The sequence below is a fragment of the Astyanax mexicanus genome, chromosome 3, assembly GCF_023375975.1.
Source record: "Astyanax mexicanus isolate ESR-SI-001 chromosome 3, AstMex3_surface, whole genome shotgun sequence".
In the NCBI taxonomy this organism is placed as follows: Eukaryota; Metazoa; Chordata; class Actinopteri; order Characiformes; family Acestrorhamphidae; genus Astyanax; species Astyanax mexicanus.
Window position 1 is genome coordinate 3,710,441 of NC_064410.1, and position 13,372 is coordinate 3,723,812.

General features: G+C 37.2%; 2 protein-coding genes across 2 annotated transcripts; both read right to left on the reverse strand.

Annotated features, from left to right (window-relative positions):
* Positions 1-449: 449 nt before the first annotated feature.
* cfap20 (cilia and flagella associated protein 20) lies at positions 450-3,971 on the reverse strand. The gene is made up of 7 exons (XM_049476054.1): positions 3,743-3,971; positions 3,369-3,568; positions 2,790-2,869; positions 2,069-2,180; positions 1,779-1,967; positions 946-1,056; positions 450-613 (listed from the first exon to the last, which is right to left on the reverse strand). Exons 2-7 carry the CDS (start codon positions 3,450-3,452, stop codon positions 608-610), a joined length of 582 nt encoding a protein of 193 aa, XP_049332011.1. The 5' UTR covers positions 3,453-3,568; positions 3,743-3,971; the 3' UTR covers positions 450-607.
* Positions 3,972-4,675: 704 nt separating this feature from the next.
* Positions 4,676-7,641, reverse strand: oxsm (3-oxoacyl-ACP synthase, mitochondrial). The gene is made up of 3 exons (XM_007242440.4): positions 7,535-7,641; positions 5,787-6,810; positions 4,676-5,205 (listed from the first exon to the last, which is right to left on the reverse strand). The coding sequence occupies exons 2-3, from the start codon at positions 6,782-6,784 to the stop codon at positions 4,803-4,805; spliced, it is 1,401 nt and encodes a 466-aa protein (XP_007242502.3). The 5' UTR covers positions 6,785-6,810; positions 7,535-7,641; the 3' UTR covers positions 4,676-4,802.
* Positions 7,642-13,372: the final 5,731 nt, after the last annotated feature.

The window sequence follows — 13,372 nt, forward strand, 5'->3', positions numbered from 1 at the left end:
AGTAGAGGTCTCTCGCCTGAGGACTATTATAAAAAAATATATATAAATATATATACATATATATATACATACATATATTTGTATTATATACACATATATTTGTATATATGTATATATATACTTTTTTTTGGCCACAGTATGAGAATAATGATGTTCAGGTGTTTAATTGAAAGTGTTTGCACAAATAAGCCTCTGTGAAATTAAATTTGCAACTGAAGATGCAGTGCTACATTCCTACCAGTGTGCTGAGACTCCATTGTGGCAGCTTATATTCTGTTTCAATAAAAATCTTTCAAACAAACACTGTCTTTCTGATGTCGCACCAAAGAAGTTTGACTTTTACAAATAAAGCTCTGAATAAAAAATAGGTGTGCAATCCAGAATGGAGCCTATTCCATATTGGTGAAAAGTGTTGTGATCATGGTGAATGAAAAGCTTGGAGATCACACTGTGCATATAAAATATTTATTGAGCCGCAAACAAACAAACTATTCACACAGTCCCAAAATAACATTACAAATACAAAGCAAAGAGAGGATACTAGAAATTTCTCTGTTGTGGAAAAACTGCAGGTTTAACAAAGGATGAGAATGCTTCAGATTCCACTTCACTGCTGTAAAAAGGAAAGAACAGAAGGACATAAGAAACACAATCAGTCAGTGGCGTGCAGTGAATATAGTGGGTACCCCTTCTGCAACCACCCCCCGCCCTCCCAAACATATGTAAATGCTTACACTTACAATAATTATATTATATATTCCCTAATAAAAATGATGTAATTTTTTACATGCACTTTTGTCACCCCTTCTCTGAAGGGTTAGAAGGGCCTCACTGCACACCACTGATCACTATTGTATTCTTTGCCATATTACCCAGTCCTATATGCACACATACAGGCCTACAGTTGGTACACAAATAAAAGTACCGGTGTTGGTGTGAACTTACCTTTGCTTTGTTTTGAACTGGCAAATAAAGCTTAAACTCTGCCGGGAGCTCATCTTCCGAGTACAGTCTGTCAGAAAAGTACACTCTTCTTATGCGACAGTTGGCATGAATCTGCAAGATAATGAAGCTATTCATTAATTGAAATTAATAATATGTAGAATACTAATTCAGAAACTTCTGAGATTGCATTAAAAGTGAAAAGAAGTAAAAAGCAAACATAATAAATATGTTATTATTTATTTTAACGGCGCAGCTACCTGGACGTGTCCAACTAACCTTCTCGTTTACGCTGTGAAACTGCACCACCAGCTCATTTACAAGAACAGCAATGGTAGCATAACAAGAGGGTGTGTAAGCACATTGCCAAGATAATAATGAACGTCTGATGGTTGACTGCTGTCAGGGTTCATTTCAGTCAGTGGCGCACCTGTGTTTTTCAATGCTAAGATAGCAATACTCTAAAAATGTACCTGAACATACCCCATTTCCAGGCCACCACAACTAATACTTATTTTACTCTAGAAAAGCAGAATGTTAAGGAGGTGCAGTTATATTTAGAGGGACCTACTTTATGTGTTTATTCTTTTATGGTTGATTATTATGGCTTACAGCCAATTAAAACCCAAAAATCAGTGTCTCAGAAAATGTAAATATTATATAAGACCAATTGGTACTTTTGGCAGTGTGCCAGGTCCTGCTGGAAAATGAAATCCACATCTCCATAAAATACTGTATATAACACAGTAGATCAACACCAGCAGATGACATGTCTCTCTTATTATATTATATTAGTACAGGCAAAACAGCATGTCTTTTTTGCCTCCACTGCCCACCTGTACACGGAGCGTCTCAATGTAGTTGGTGCCGTACGCTCTTCTTGTGAAGTCCGACAGGTTGAACTGGATCTGGTTCCAGCCGTCATCCAGTCGCATGGGCATGGTGCAGATGAACGGCTTCACCCGGGTGGTGCTCTGGTAGTTACTCGCCCTGAATCTCCGCCGTACGTTCTTATCATCCAGCACCTGGGACACGGTGAGATATTAAAAGGATCTGTGATTAATTAAGGCACATCACAGCTCTTCAATAAAAGCATAAAACACCCGCACATATGCAGTAGCCTTACCTGAACTTCAAATGTGAAGTACTTCTTGAGGTTCTTGATGATCATAACCAGGAAGGGCAATTTGATGCCAAGGGTTTTCTTCGGATCTGCCGGGCATGTGATGTATGTTGTGCTGTGAATATGAACCAGAGTGTGAATAGAAGATATCCATAGCGATAAGGACTTGTAACCACAATAGTGAGAGGTGATGCAATTATATATATATATCCATTCTTATCTGGTGAGTTGTCTGATCACAATTTGACAGTGAGACAAGAGAGAGAAAAGTTTACACCTGGTATTTCCATGTGTACTGTTAATAACTTTAAACTGTATAAACAATAAGGATTGAAGGTTCTACTGTACACATTTAGTTGATCAGGTGGTCCTTTGGGGGTTCCACAAAAATATTCCAAGACACTTTTACAATGCAGATCAATATATTGCATTTTTCTGACACAATTTTTGACAAGTCAGAAGAGAGAAAAAGCCCTACAAGTGCCACTATAAAATAACACTATTCACAATCAAACATAAGAGTTGACAAAACCCATTATATAGACAGTGAATGCTTCCTAAAAACATAGTTTATCACTTTTAACAATAACATACTGTCATTCTGCCCACCCAGCTGACAGTCTGTTAATAATTGATGTAGAATTATATACAAACCTACTAAACTCGATCCTATTAATCCTATTAAACTATCCACAAAAAAAGAAATGTGTAAAATGATGATTACCTGACGTTGGTCCCCTCCACCTCCAGCACCAGTGACTGGATATCATTGTCTGTAATCCGCTTTATATGTCCATTTCTCACCTGAAAAGAGGAATCATGAGTTATACCCAGTGAACCCAGCCAGTTTCACTAAATCCATTTCTGTAAAATTAGTCCCACCTGTAGACTAGCTGATACCTGTAGGCTATATGGAGTCCATACAGGTAGAAAGGTAGAAATATTTAATAATTAAAGACGAAGCTTAAACATTCCCACGTCTAATAATGGTTCCTTTGGTTGAATTAATGACTACTCTAATTTAATAAATCATTTCCTAACTGTTTTCAGTTGTTCCAATTAAAAATAACTGCTCCCTTATTTTAACAATCCATCCATATTCAATTTAATAAATAGTTAACTAAATGTAATAATTAGTTTAACCTACTTTCCTCAATAGCTGAATTTCTATTTTCATTTATGAAGCCATTCCCTCTACTAGTGTGTTATGCCAGGGTAGCACAATTTGACAGAACACCGGCTGTTCCAGGTGAACTGATGTATTTTATGTAACCTAGCTAGTTATCGTTAGATGTCGGTTTACCTTTTTATCCCATATCTGAAGCGGTTTGCTCCCGATGCTGTAGAGGATGGACAGGAAGCCGCTCTGGAATGTGTTCTTGAACATGATTTTATAAAATCATATAAATCTCCCTCCCACACACGAACACTCTCTGCGCTCCACTGAAAACCGGTCCGTGTAGCAACAGATTCACCGCAGCAGAGGCGAGCACTGGTTCCTTACTGTAAATAAATATATAAAATTATTATTATAGTGTACGGGTTATAAACTCTTTTATAATGCGTTTAAAATTCACAGTCCCAGATAGCTAAGCTAACTAGCTAACTTCTTGATTAGCAAACTAAACAGATAACTTAGCTAAGCTAACTCAGTTTTCGAAACCCGTTAGTTATTACCTCCGCTCCGGTTGCTGTGAATTAAACGGTCGCTCTGTTAAAAAAGGCGGAATGTAAAATCTTCAGTCAGACGCAGTTTAACTCTGTGTCTCTGTGTGTTAATAATTCTGAAATTAATTCTGTCATATAATCAGTGCTGTAAACCCGGCAGATCTCCACAGCTGCTGCTGCTGCTGCTGCTCGGCTCTCGCTCGGCCCGTTGCTGTGATACAGGACGCGGTTCACTCCGGACCCTCAGTGTTGATGCGCCGGTTGTCCTGGTAGCACCACGCGCCGCGTCACTGCCCGGGGGGCGGGCTCTAATAATACTACTACTAATAATAATAATACTAATACTAATACTACTTCTACTACTAATAATAATATTAAAACTACTACTACTGCTAGTAATACTACTACTACTACTAATAATAATAATAATAATAATAATACTAACATTACTACTACTAATACAAATTATACTAATTATACTACTACTGCTGCTAATAATAATAATACTGCTAATAATAATAATACTGCTAATACTACTACTACTACTACTACTACTACTACTACTAATAATAATAATAATAATAATAATAATAATAATACTGCTAATACTACTACTACTACTACTACTACTACTACTACTAATAATAATAATAATAATAATAATAATAATAATAATAATAATACTAATACTTCAACTACTTACGGTAACACATTTTATAGTAAGTGAAATGCATCCTGAAATATATTTTATTGCTAATTTATTAAATTTATTAAAAAAAATGCATTGAAGTAATGCATTACCGTAATAATTTTGAGCCTGTGAGATTTAGATGCAGATGGCTTGACTGCAAACTTGGCTAACCCGTTGCTTATTTTTTAGGTTCATTTGTTTAACAGAGTAGATTTTATCCCCGTCTGGAAAATCAGTCTTTAAAGAATTAGTCAGAGAAATATCACATTGATTTATTTAATCAACGGACAAATTAACAAGCTGACAAAATACTTAACAGTGTTCAGTGAATTCCTTATTTCTGATCTGCTTTAGTGTACGACAACCATCAACATCATCTCACACACTGGTCAGACACAGAGAGGCATTGGTGCCTCCAAACCCGAAGGAGTTAGTGAGAGCTATTCTCGGGCCGTCAGTGCTCCAGGGCTGAGAAACACAGGGCACATAGTTCAGGTCGAACTCCGGTTCTGTTCGGTCCAGATTGAGAGTCGGAGGCAGGATACCATGGTAACATGCCAGTGCTGTGAACGCTGCCTCCAGAGCACCAGCGGCCCCAAGAAGATGCCCTGTGGCCCCTTTAGTGGACGAAACGGCCAGTAACGGGGATTGTTTCTGGAAGAGTTTCTTTATAGAAGCATTCTCTGCAGCGTCCCCTAGTGGTGTTGAGGTGGCGTGAGCGTTCACGTAAGTCACGTCTGAAGGCGATACGCCAGCGTTGCGTAGAGCAGCAGACATGCACCTGTTGAGTGAAGCAAATAAAGCAAAAATAAAGTTATTGCTGTGCTGACCTTGTATTTAAATATGGAGCTTAGGCTTGTTTATAAATCATTCTATAAACTACGAACAACATTTCTCACAAATTCCAAATCAAAAAATTGTCATTTAGAGCATTTACTTGCAGAATTTATTTTGTGAAATAGCTGAAATAACAAAAAAGACACAGATATTACAAATAATGCAAAGAAAACAAGTTCATATTCATAAAGTTAAAAAAAAATCAGAAATCAAGGTTTGGTGGAATAACCCTGGTTTTTGAACACATGGCATGTTCTCCTCCACCAGTCTTACACACTGCTTTTGGATAACTTTATGCCTTTACTCCTGGTGCAAAAAATTCAATTCAAGCAGTTCATTTTGGTTTGATGGCTTGTGATCATCCATCTTCCTCTTGATTATATTCCAGAGGTTTTCAATTTGGTAAAATCAAAGAAACTCATCATTTTTAAGTGATCTCTTATTTTTTTCCAGAGCTTTATCATCATATCAACACAAAATGGTAATTATGTTAGGCTTATCTAGTAGGCGGTTGTGCAAAGTTACCTGAAAGCTCCATCTCCATCTTCAGTGGGCGCAGTGATGTGGCTGGCATCTCCTGAGAGTCCATAACCCAGCACCTCAGCGTACACTCGTGCTCCTCTCTCCATAGCATGTCTGTACTCCTCCAGAATCAGCACCGCTGCTCCCTCACCCATCACGAAACCCTCTCTCTCTGGGTGGAAGGGTCGCGAGGCCAGCTTGGGCTGCTGGTTCCAGTTGGTGCTGAGGGCCCGTGCTCGTGCGAAGCCCGCTATGGACAGGGGACTTACACAAGCCTCCGTGCCGCCAGCAACCATCACCACAGCATCACCGTGTGCGATGAAACGTGCAGCATCACCAACAGCGTGAGCCCCAGTGGTGCAGGCCGTGGACACGGCGTGATTGGGACCCTTGAGTTTGTGCTTGATGCTGATGTGTCCAGCCGCCATGTTGACCAAAATACGTGGGACGAAGAAAGGGCTGACCTTGCTGTACCCACGCGTCTCAAAGGCTGCAGCGGTGCGGGCGATCTCCTCCAGGGACACCATGCCCATGCCTACTGCCACTCCTGTGTTTAGCTGCTCCTCTGGGCTTCTGGGATACCACCCACAGTCCTCCAGAGCCAGGTGAGCTGCCCCGACAGCCATGACTGTGGCAGATGACATGCAGCTCATCTCCCCTCTTCCAACAAACCTTTCCTCCTTAAACTCGCCCTCTCCATCTCCTCTAGGGACTCGTGCCGCCACTTTACACGGCACAGTTCTGTATTCCTCAGAGTCCAGTGCAACAATCCCACTCTCTCCATCGACCAGACGCTGCCAGGGCAGAGCCGTTCCTGTTCCAAGCGGGGACACAAGTCCAATTCCAGTGATGACCACTCTCCTGGGAGACTGTGCAGTACTAGAATGGCTAAGGTGGCTGTATTTCCTCCGAGATGTTTCTAAAACACTCGTACAGGTCCTTATGCAAAGGGCTCTGGACAAATGCTTCACTGAGAGCTTCTGCCAACATGTCACTGACATGTCTCACCAACACAGTCCTGGATAACCTGAATCAAAAGAGTACAAGTGTTTATTATGAGGTATTAAACATGAGTAGGGCTGCAACAATTAGTGGACATAATTAATAAAGTCAAATATAAAAAAATAAGGTAGAGGTACTCATTTCATTCACACTCACATTAAGTAAATTTCCTTACAGCAGACTTCATTAAAAGAAAAAAACAGCTAAAGAATATGAATAATAGACCTTTCAAAAGAGATACACCAATTACTTTTTTTAAAACTAAATATTTTAAATAGTTCCATAAACACTATAAATGGACTTAAAGAGAAGGCGATACTTTATTTTTAAGTAAAGTACTTGAAGAGATATTTCGTTATTAATATATTTCGTAATATTATTTAGTTTATATGTTTTGTAGGAGATGTGACAACATTTTACATCAAACATTTATCAATTGTAATTATTGTAATTAATTGTAATTAAAATAAAATATATATAATTTAATTTTGAATTAATGACCCTGGCCCTAACTAATAAAGCGGGTACTGACAAAATATGGATGAATAAACTATTTTATAGTGGTGCTGCTGGATTAACTACAGCACAGACAGTCTCTCACCTAAAAACTCAGTGCGCATGCTCCCCGTTGACCTACAGAATAGCTATAACATAAGCACCACATGCACCACACACAACTACTTATATTACCCTGTATTATCTGTAAAACGCACTGTCACAGTTTATATAACTGAGGTAAAACTACTTACTGTAACTGTGTTTTACACCTCCTATAAAAACACACGCAGCAGCAACCGTTCTGCAACAGGAAACACTGTCGGTTTACACACAGATCACCTGTCACAATAAAAGTCCCCAAACTCGTTCTTTTTCTGAGAGCAGTTTTTTTATAGATATTTCTCAGCGTTTTAATGATAAATAAAAATAAAATAAAACAATGATATATGATTGGCATATCAAATATTCATACTCTTTGAAAAATAATTTATATCACCGTACTTATAATAATAATAAAAAAAACAATAGAAACCTGGACATTCAAAAAATAAATAAATAACATATTTGATTTAAAAAATAAAATACATATTTTAAAATATTTTTTTACAAAAAAAACATTTCTTTACATGTGAAATACACTTTTTCATATTTTTTTTTTTAAATATTATCTCCTCTCTACTGGTAGCCGTACGGTTTCAGGTGGCCTAAGCAGAGGGTTGGTTGTTCCACCAGAGGTCGCACCCGAGTTAGTACAAAATGAATGGGTTCATATGGAGCAATTGAGCAATGTACATAAAAAGACATATTTTTAAAGCTTTTAAACTCAGTAAAAGTAGTAAAAACAGTTATAATTATTTTAAACGTGCTCTGGCTGTATGTGCAGCATCAGATTAACCACCCAGTCAGTTCACAGTAGCAGTAATGCTGGTTAGCATCTTTACTGCATTAAACCTGTTAGCTGTAGAATAATTGAAATATACAAGTAGGTTTTTCGCTGTTTTAGCCACGTGCATCATTATACTTTTAAAAGGAGCACTAAAACCCTTGATTTTTGGTAACTCCATCCTTAGCTCAAATTTAAAAAGGGCTGAAAAATGGGAGGGGTAGGTTTGGAGGGGCACTGGGTGATGTATGGGTTTAGAGGCGGGGAAGGAGGGATGGATGGAATCAGGGAATCAGGGAGCTTATGTAAAAATGTCTGGACAATGGTTTTATACATCTTGCTCTGGTAATGCACTTTTAGAAAATGAACTGAAACATATCATTTCTAATTTAAAACGTATAATTTCTAATTTCCTTTAATGTTATTTAACCAAAAAAAGAAAAAAGGCCTAAGTGGAGCTGAGTTTCCATGACTACACACACTTATCCTTAAATATTCAGCAGGAAAGGTTCAAATATTTTTTTTATCAAGGTTAGGCCGGTTTATTGGTGTACTGGAGGTGTAGGCAGAAGAAGGACACTTCAGCTAATATTAGACACACTATTAAAAAAAAAAACAAAAAAAAAACAATGACAGTGTACATATAAATCAACTCTTCACGATTGCGCCCTGCAGCTCAACTTCCTGAGGATCTGCTCTGCAGGCCTCGCTGTGGTTTGACACAGGATAGAGCCACTAGTGGAAAAGCCAAAGGGCTGCTGAAATATGGCCATGAGGGAGACATGTGTTTGTTTCACAATGGAGGGATAGGTTGTAGGTCAAAGAATATATAAAGGATATTCAGAAACTATTGGGTAGGGCCGGGACAATATATTGATATTACATTATATGTACGTCCAATCTGAGTTACTACTTCAATACTCTACTTGGTGGCACTAATCACATTAATAGGTTAAATAGGTAAACCTGTGCAAAGGAACATTGGTTGTAAAATGTTTTAAAAACTAAAAGAATTTTACCCTCAGGACTCCACTGATCACATGACGCTACGGTGTTCCTGCTCCCCTAGTTACTAATTGCCTCCACCTGCCCTCCCTAGTATATATTCCCCTCAGTTTGCTCAGTTCAGAAGAACACTGAAGTCCAGCGGTATAAGGGTGTTTTTTCAGTGAAGTGTCTCCAGCACTAAGGCTGGGTGCAGCAGCATTAGCATAGCTGCTAATCACAGAGCTAGCTCTTTCGCCGCTCAGAGGCGAGTATATCATACCGTATTCTGCATGTTAGCTATGTGAGACAAACCGCTCTAGTCTAGCTGGAGAAACTACACTGAAAACTCACCCTTAGACAGAATATTGGAAATCACTGTAAATAAACAGAAGCGCTTTAATCACCCAAATAAACAGTTTTCAGGAGATTTATTTTATTACAGACAAATAAATACAGATTATTACAGACAAGTTCACAGAACAGCACAACAAAGAATAGTAAAACAGGTACAGTTTCAAATATAAAGGATTATAAAATAGTGCATACCATAAGGAGTCATTAAATAAAGCTTATGTAACATGTATGTAAAAGTATGTAAAAGCTCAGTAACACTGTTTGGTTTATTGGGCCCAAAAAAAGGCTCAATAGAAAAGGAAAGACACTTTCTTAAACCTGCCACAAGATGGCATTACACGTCTACGTATACATTAGCCACAGTTAAATTAAATCAGCTGAATCTGTTGCATATTAAAAGAATGAGAACATTGAGAACACATTAACAAGAAACAGGAAATATAACAAGAAAAATAGCTGCTCATTCCTGTCAGGTCCAAGCAGAATGAGTATATCACCCTCAGATTCCTTTTATTTCTGTTTATAAGAGTTTATAAGAGTTCATTTTACAGTTAAAGTAGATACAGAAACTATTAGTGTGACCTTTCAGGCCCATATTGTTGCAATCAAATTTGGGTGTTTTTTTTTCTTCATACTTTTATTGTTTAATTGTAAAAGTAATCTGCCTCAACTTCCAGTAATTGATCCAAAATTCTAAACCATAACAAAAGTGCTTTCACAACAGAACGAAACATGTTTTGTTTTTTTTGATACAACTGAGATTATCTCTTTTGGTTTTAACCAAATAAGCCAGGTGTAAAAGCACCCTTGAAACACAATTTAGACTATTTGTCCCAAAAAATCGTCAGGTTTTAAGGAGCAGCAAGGCCACTGTACAGCTGAAGTACAGAGTTATAAGGGTGAATTTTCAGTGAAGTTTCTCCAGCGCTAAGGATGGGTGCAGCAGCATTAGCATTAGCCGCTAACCGTTACCGGAGCACTCAAAGTTCCTCATTCTAGCGCTATATCACGTCCAGCTGCTGGAGAAACTTCACTGAAAACTCACCCTTTGACAAAATATTGTAAATCTAAGCTTACTTTAAATAAACGGAAGCACTTTACTCACCCAAACAAACAGTTTTCAGGAGAGAAATCTGTGTAGACTAACATCCAGCAGCTTCCTCATTAGAAGGGAAACATGGCGACACACTTGTTCACTTCGATGTAGACATCCTTATTAATGTCACTTAAAGCACTTTATATTCCGAAAAACTCTGGGGACTTTTTTGTGGGGGTGTGTTTTTGTTTTTGTTCACATTTAACATGCACAACTGTAGGTCAAAACTACGGGTCTGAGAGGACACATCAATAGCATTAGCAAAATCTCTTAAATGCAAAATTAATGTTGGCTGAATTTCCAGCTAGGAAATATAGCCCACCTCAGCTGCAGCCTAGGCTTTGGAACACAGCTACTGAATATGTAACTTTCTAGTTATATTAGCTTAAAAACTCTAATGTAAAATAAAAGAAGCAAACTTCCAAAACACTAAACACAACAAGGTTCATCAATTACACTGGGAAGGTGGATACAATCATATCTTATACTATAGTTTCTAAGTGATACATTTCTTTTACGGAATATTTTTATTTTAACGAAACCTACTGCATTAAGATGATCTACTCGACATAGCTTTTTGTGTTATATTGACCCCTCACCACAGAAACATCTCCCTAAACAGAGAAGCGCAGATTAAAAGGCACATAAACACTTCCTGATATAAGAGATGGAGAAGTTCCCGGATGGCACAGTTTAGCTTTTCCCTGCTCTTTATAAATCACGTCTTTCTCGAGCAGTAAATCAGTGCGAGTGAATATAACAGCTAATCACAGTTATCATTAGATTAGTTGCTTTTAATTGACTTTGTAAACGTGACAATAACAATGAGCTGCTCCTAAAGAACCCCTTATTGCAAAAACCTACAAACAATACTGTACATATATATATATATGTGTGTGTACTTTTTTATCAGTGCAAAAGTATATTTTTAAATGAACATATTCGACAAAATGTCAATTTAAGTGCATTAAATGTATAAAAAGTCGGTATTTAAAGGTTTACAATATATAGAACTTCTAAAGAGAATAATAACTGATTTAGATGTTGGCTTATAATTGCATGGCATTATTGTTATATAAAGAAAACTATTCATTTGGTTTGTAAAAGTCAAAAAATAATAAAATCTAAAAAATAAAAATAAATTATACAATTGAATTAAAGAGTTATTCAGTTTAGAATTCTAATGCTTTTAATAAACATTCAGTTAAATGGTTTTTTTTTTACTCTCAGGCATTGCCTTTCAATTAATGTGCTGTCCAGTGTTCAAACTCCCTCACAAGATAACACCTTACAACTTATACAGGTGTGGGTGTTTGCAAGCCATCCACTCAGGTACCACTTCATGATCAATTTGCATACTGACTGCTATCCCATGACTTTTGGCATGTCAGTGTATTTGTAGAGACTCTAATTCCATTATAGTGGTGGTGAAGGTAACTAAAGGTTATCTACCTTATCTACATTATCTACAATGCAAATACAAACATTTAAAAATATTTTAATAAATAATATTTTGGCCAAAGAATTTGTGTAAAATTACAAAAAGATCTGTGTAAAATGGTTTATAGGCAAAAATATATATATTTAAAAAACGAATTAGAAATAGCTCAGGGGTAGCTGAGGCACATATTTTCTACTTTTGGTAGCATTTAATTTACAAAATCTGTTGTGCAACTTTTCAATAATTAAATGGTTTTGAAATGTGGTTCCTATCACCACCACTGTGAAAAACAGTGACTCAACAAATTTCCTTCAGAACATTAGAGTGTTTTACACCAGCCCACACTAAATGACTGTGATTACATTATAAGATTTTATCATAAAAAAAAAAAAAATAATAATAATCTCAGTGGAATTCCCCAGAAACCATTAAACAGGCTTTCACACGGCTCAGAAGATTGGCTTACACTTTCTGAAGTGAAAATGATTCACTAGCTATGAATGATTCAGTGCAATTCAGTGAACCCAGTATGCAGTAAAAGGACATGCATGCATGTTAAAGTCAGCTTTCCCCCACATTTGACTTTTTAGTTAGATTGCACAAATATGAAATAGTGTTTCACTTGGTAGACTTCCCAGAAACAGAGTAAGCCTACAGAGAACGGGATGTTTTTTCAGTAAAGAATGTGTTTATCATGTATCTGAGAATACAAATACAAAATGAAAGACAGAAATTCCAAAGTAGAAACTCACTAGTGTAAAGATTAGGAAAGGTCTCCTTCCATTCTGGCCGTAGAGGGTCAGTTTCTAGCTTTTTCAGTACATATTAAACCTGGTATTTATTTAGCAGATGACTTGAATCATGTGTGTCTGAGCTGGGAAATTAAGGAGAATAAAACTCAAGGGCCAGAACTGACGACCACCTGACTTTAGTGTCTATAGTGTCTATATTTTCTATATATTTTTATCTGTCATGAAAATAACCTAAAAACAGTGCAATATTCTATTATAAGAATGTATTTATTTCATTGAAAACCCAATGAAAACCCAAAAATCAGTGTCTCAGAAAATTTGAATGATAAGATCAATCGGTACTTTTGGCAGTACTGTGGGCAGTGTGCCAAGTCCTGCTGGAAAATGAAATCCGCATCTCCATAAAAGTTGTCAGCAGCAGAGGGAAGCATGAAGTGCTGTAAGATTTAGCAGGAAAACAAAACTGCACTTGATAATAAAAGTGGACCACAGTGGATCAACACCAGCAGATGACATGTCTCTCCATAAAACCATCATGTGATACCATGTGATAATTAGGGGTGGGTGATATGGCAC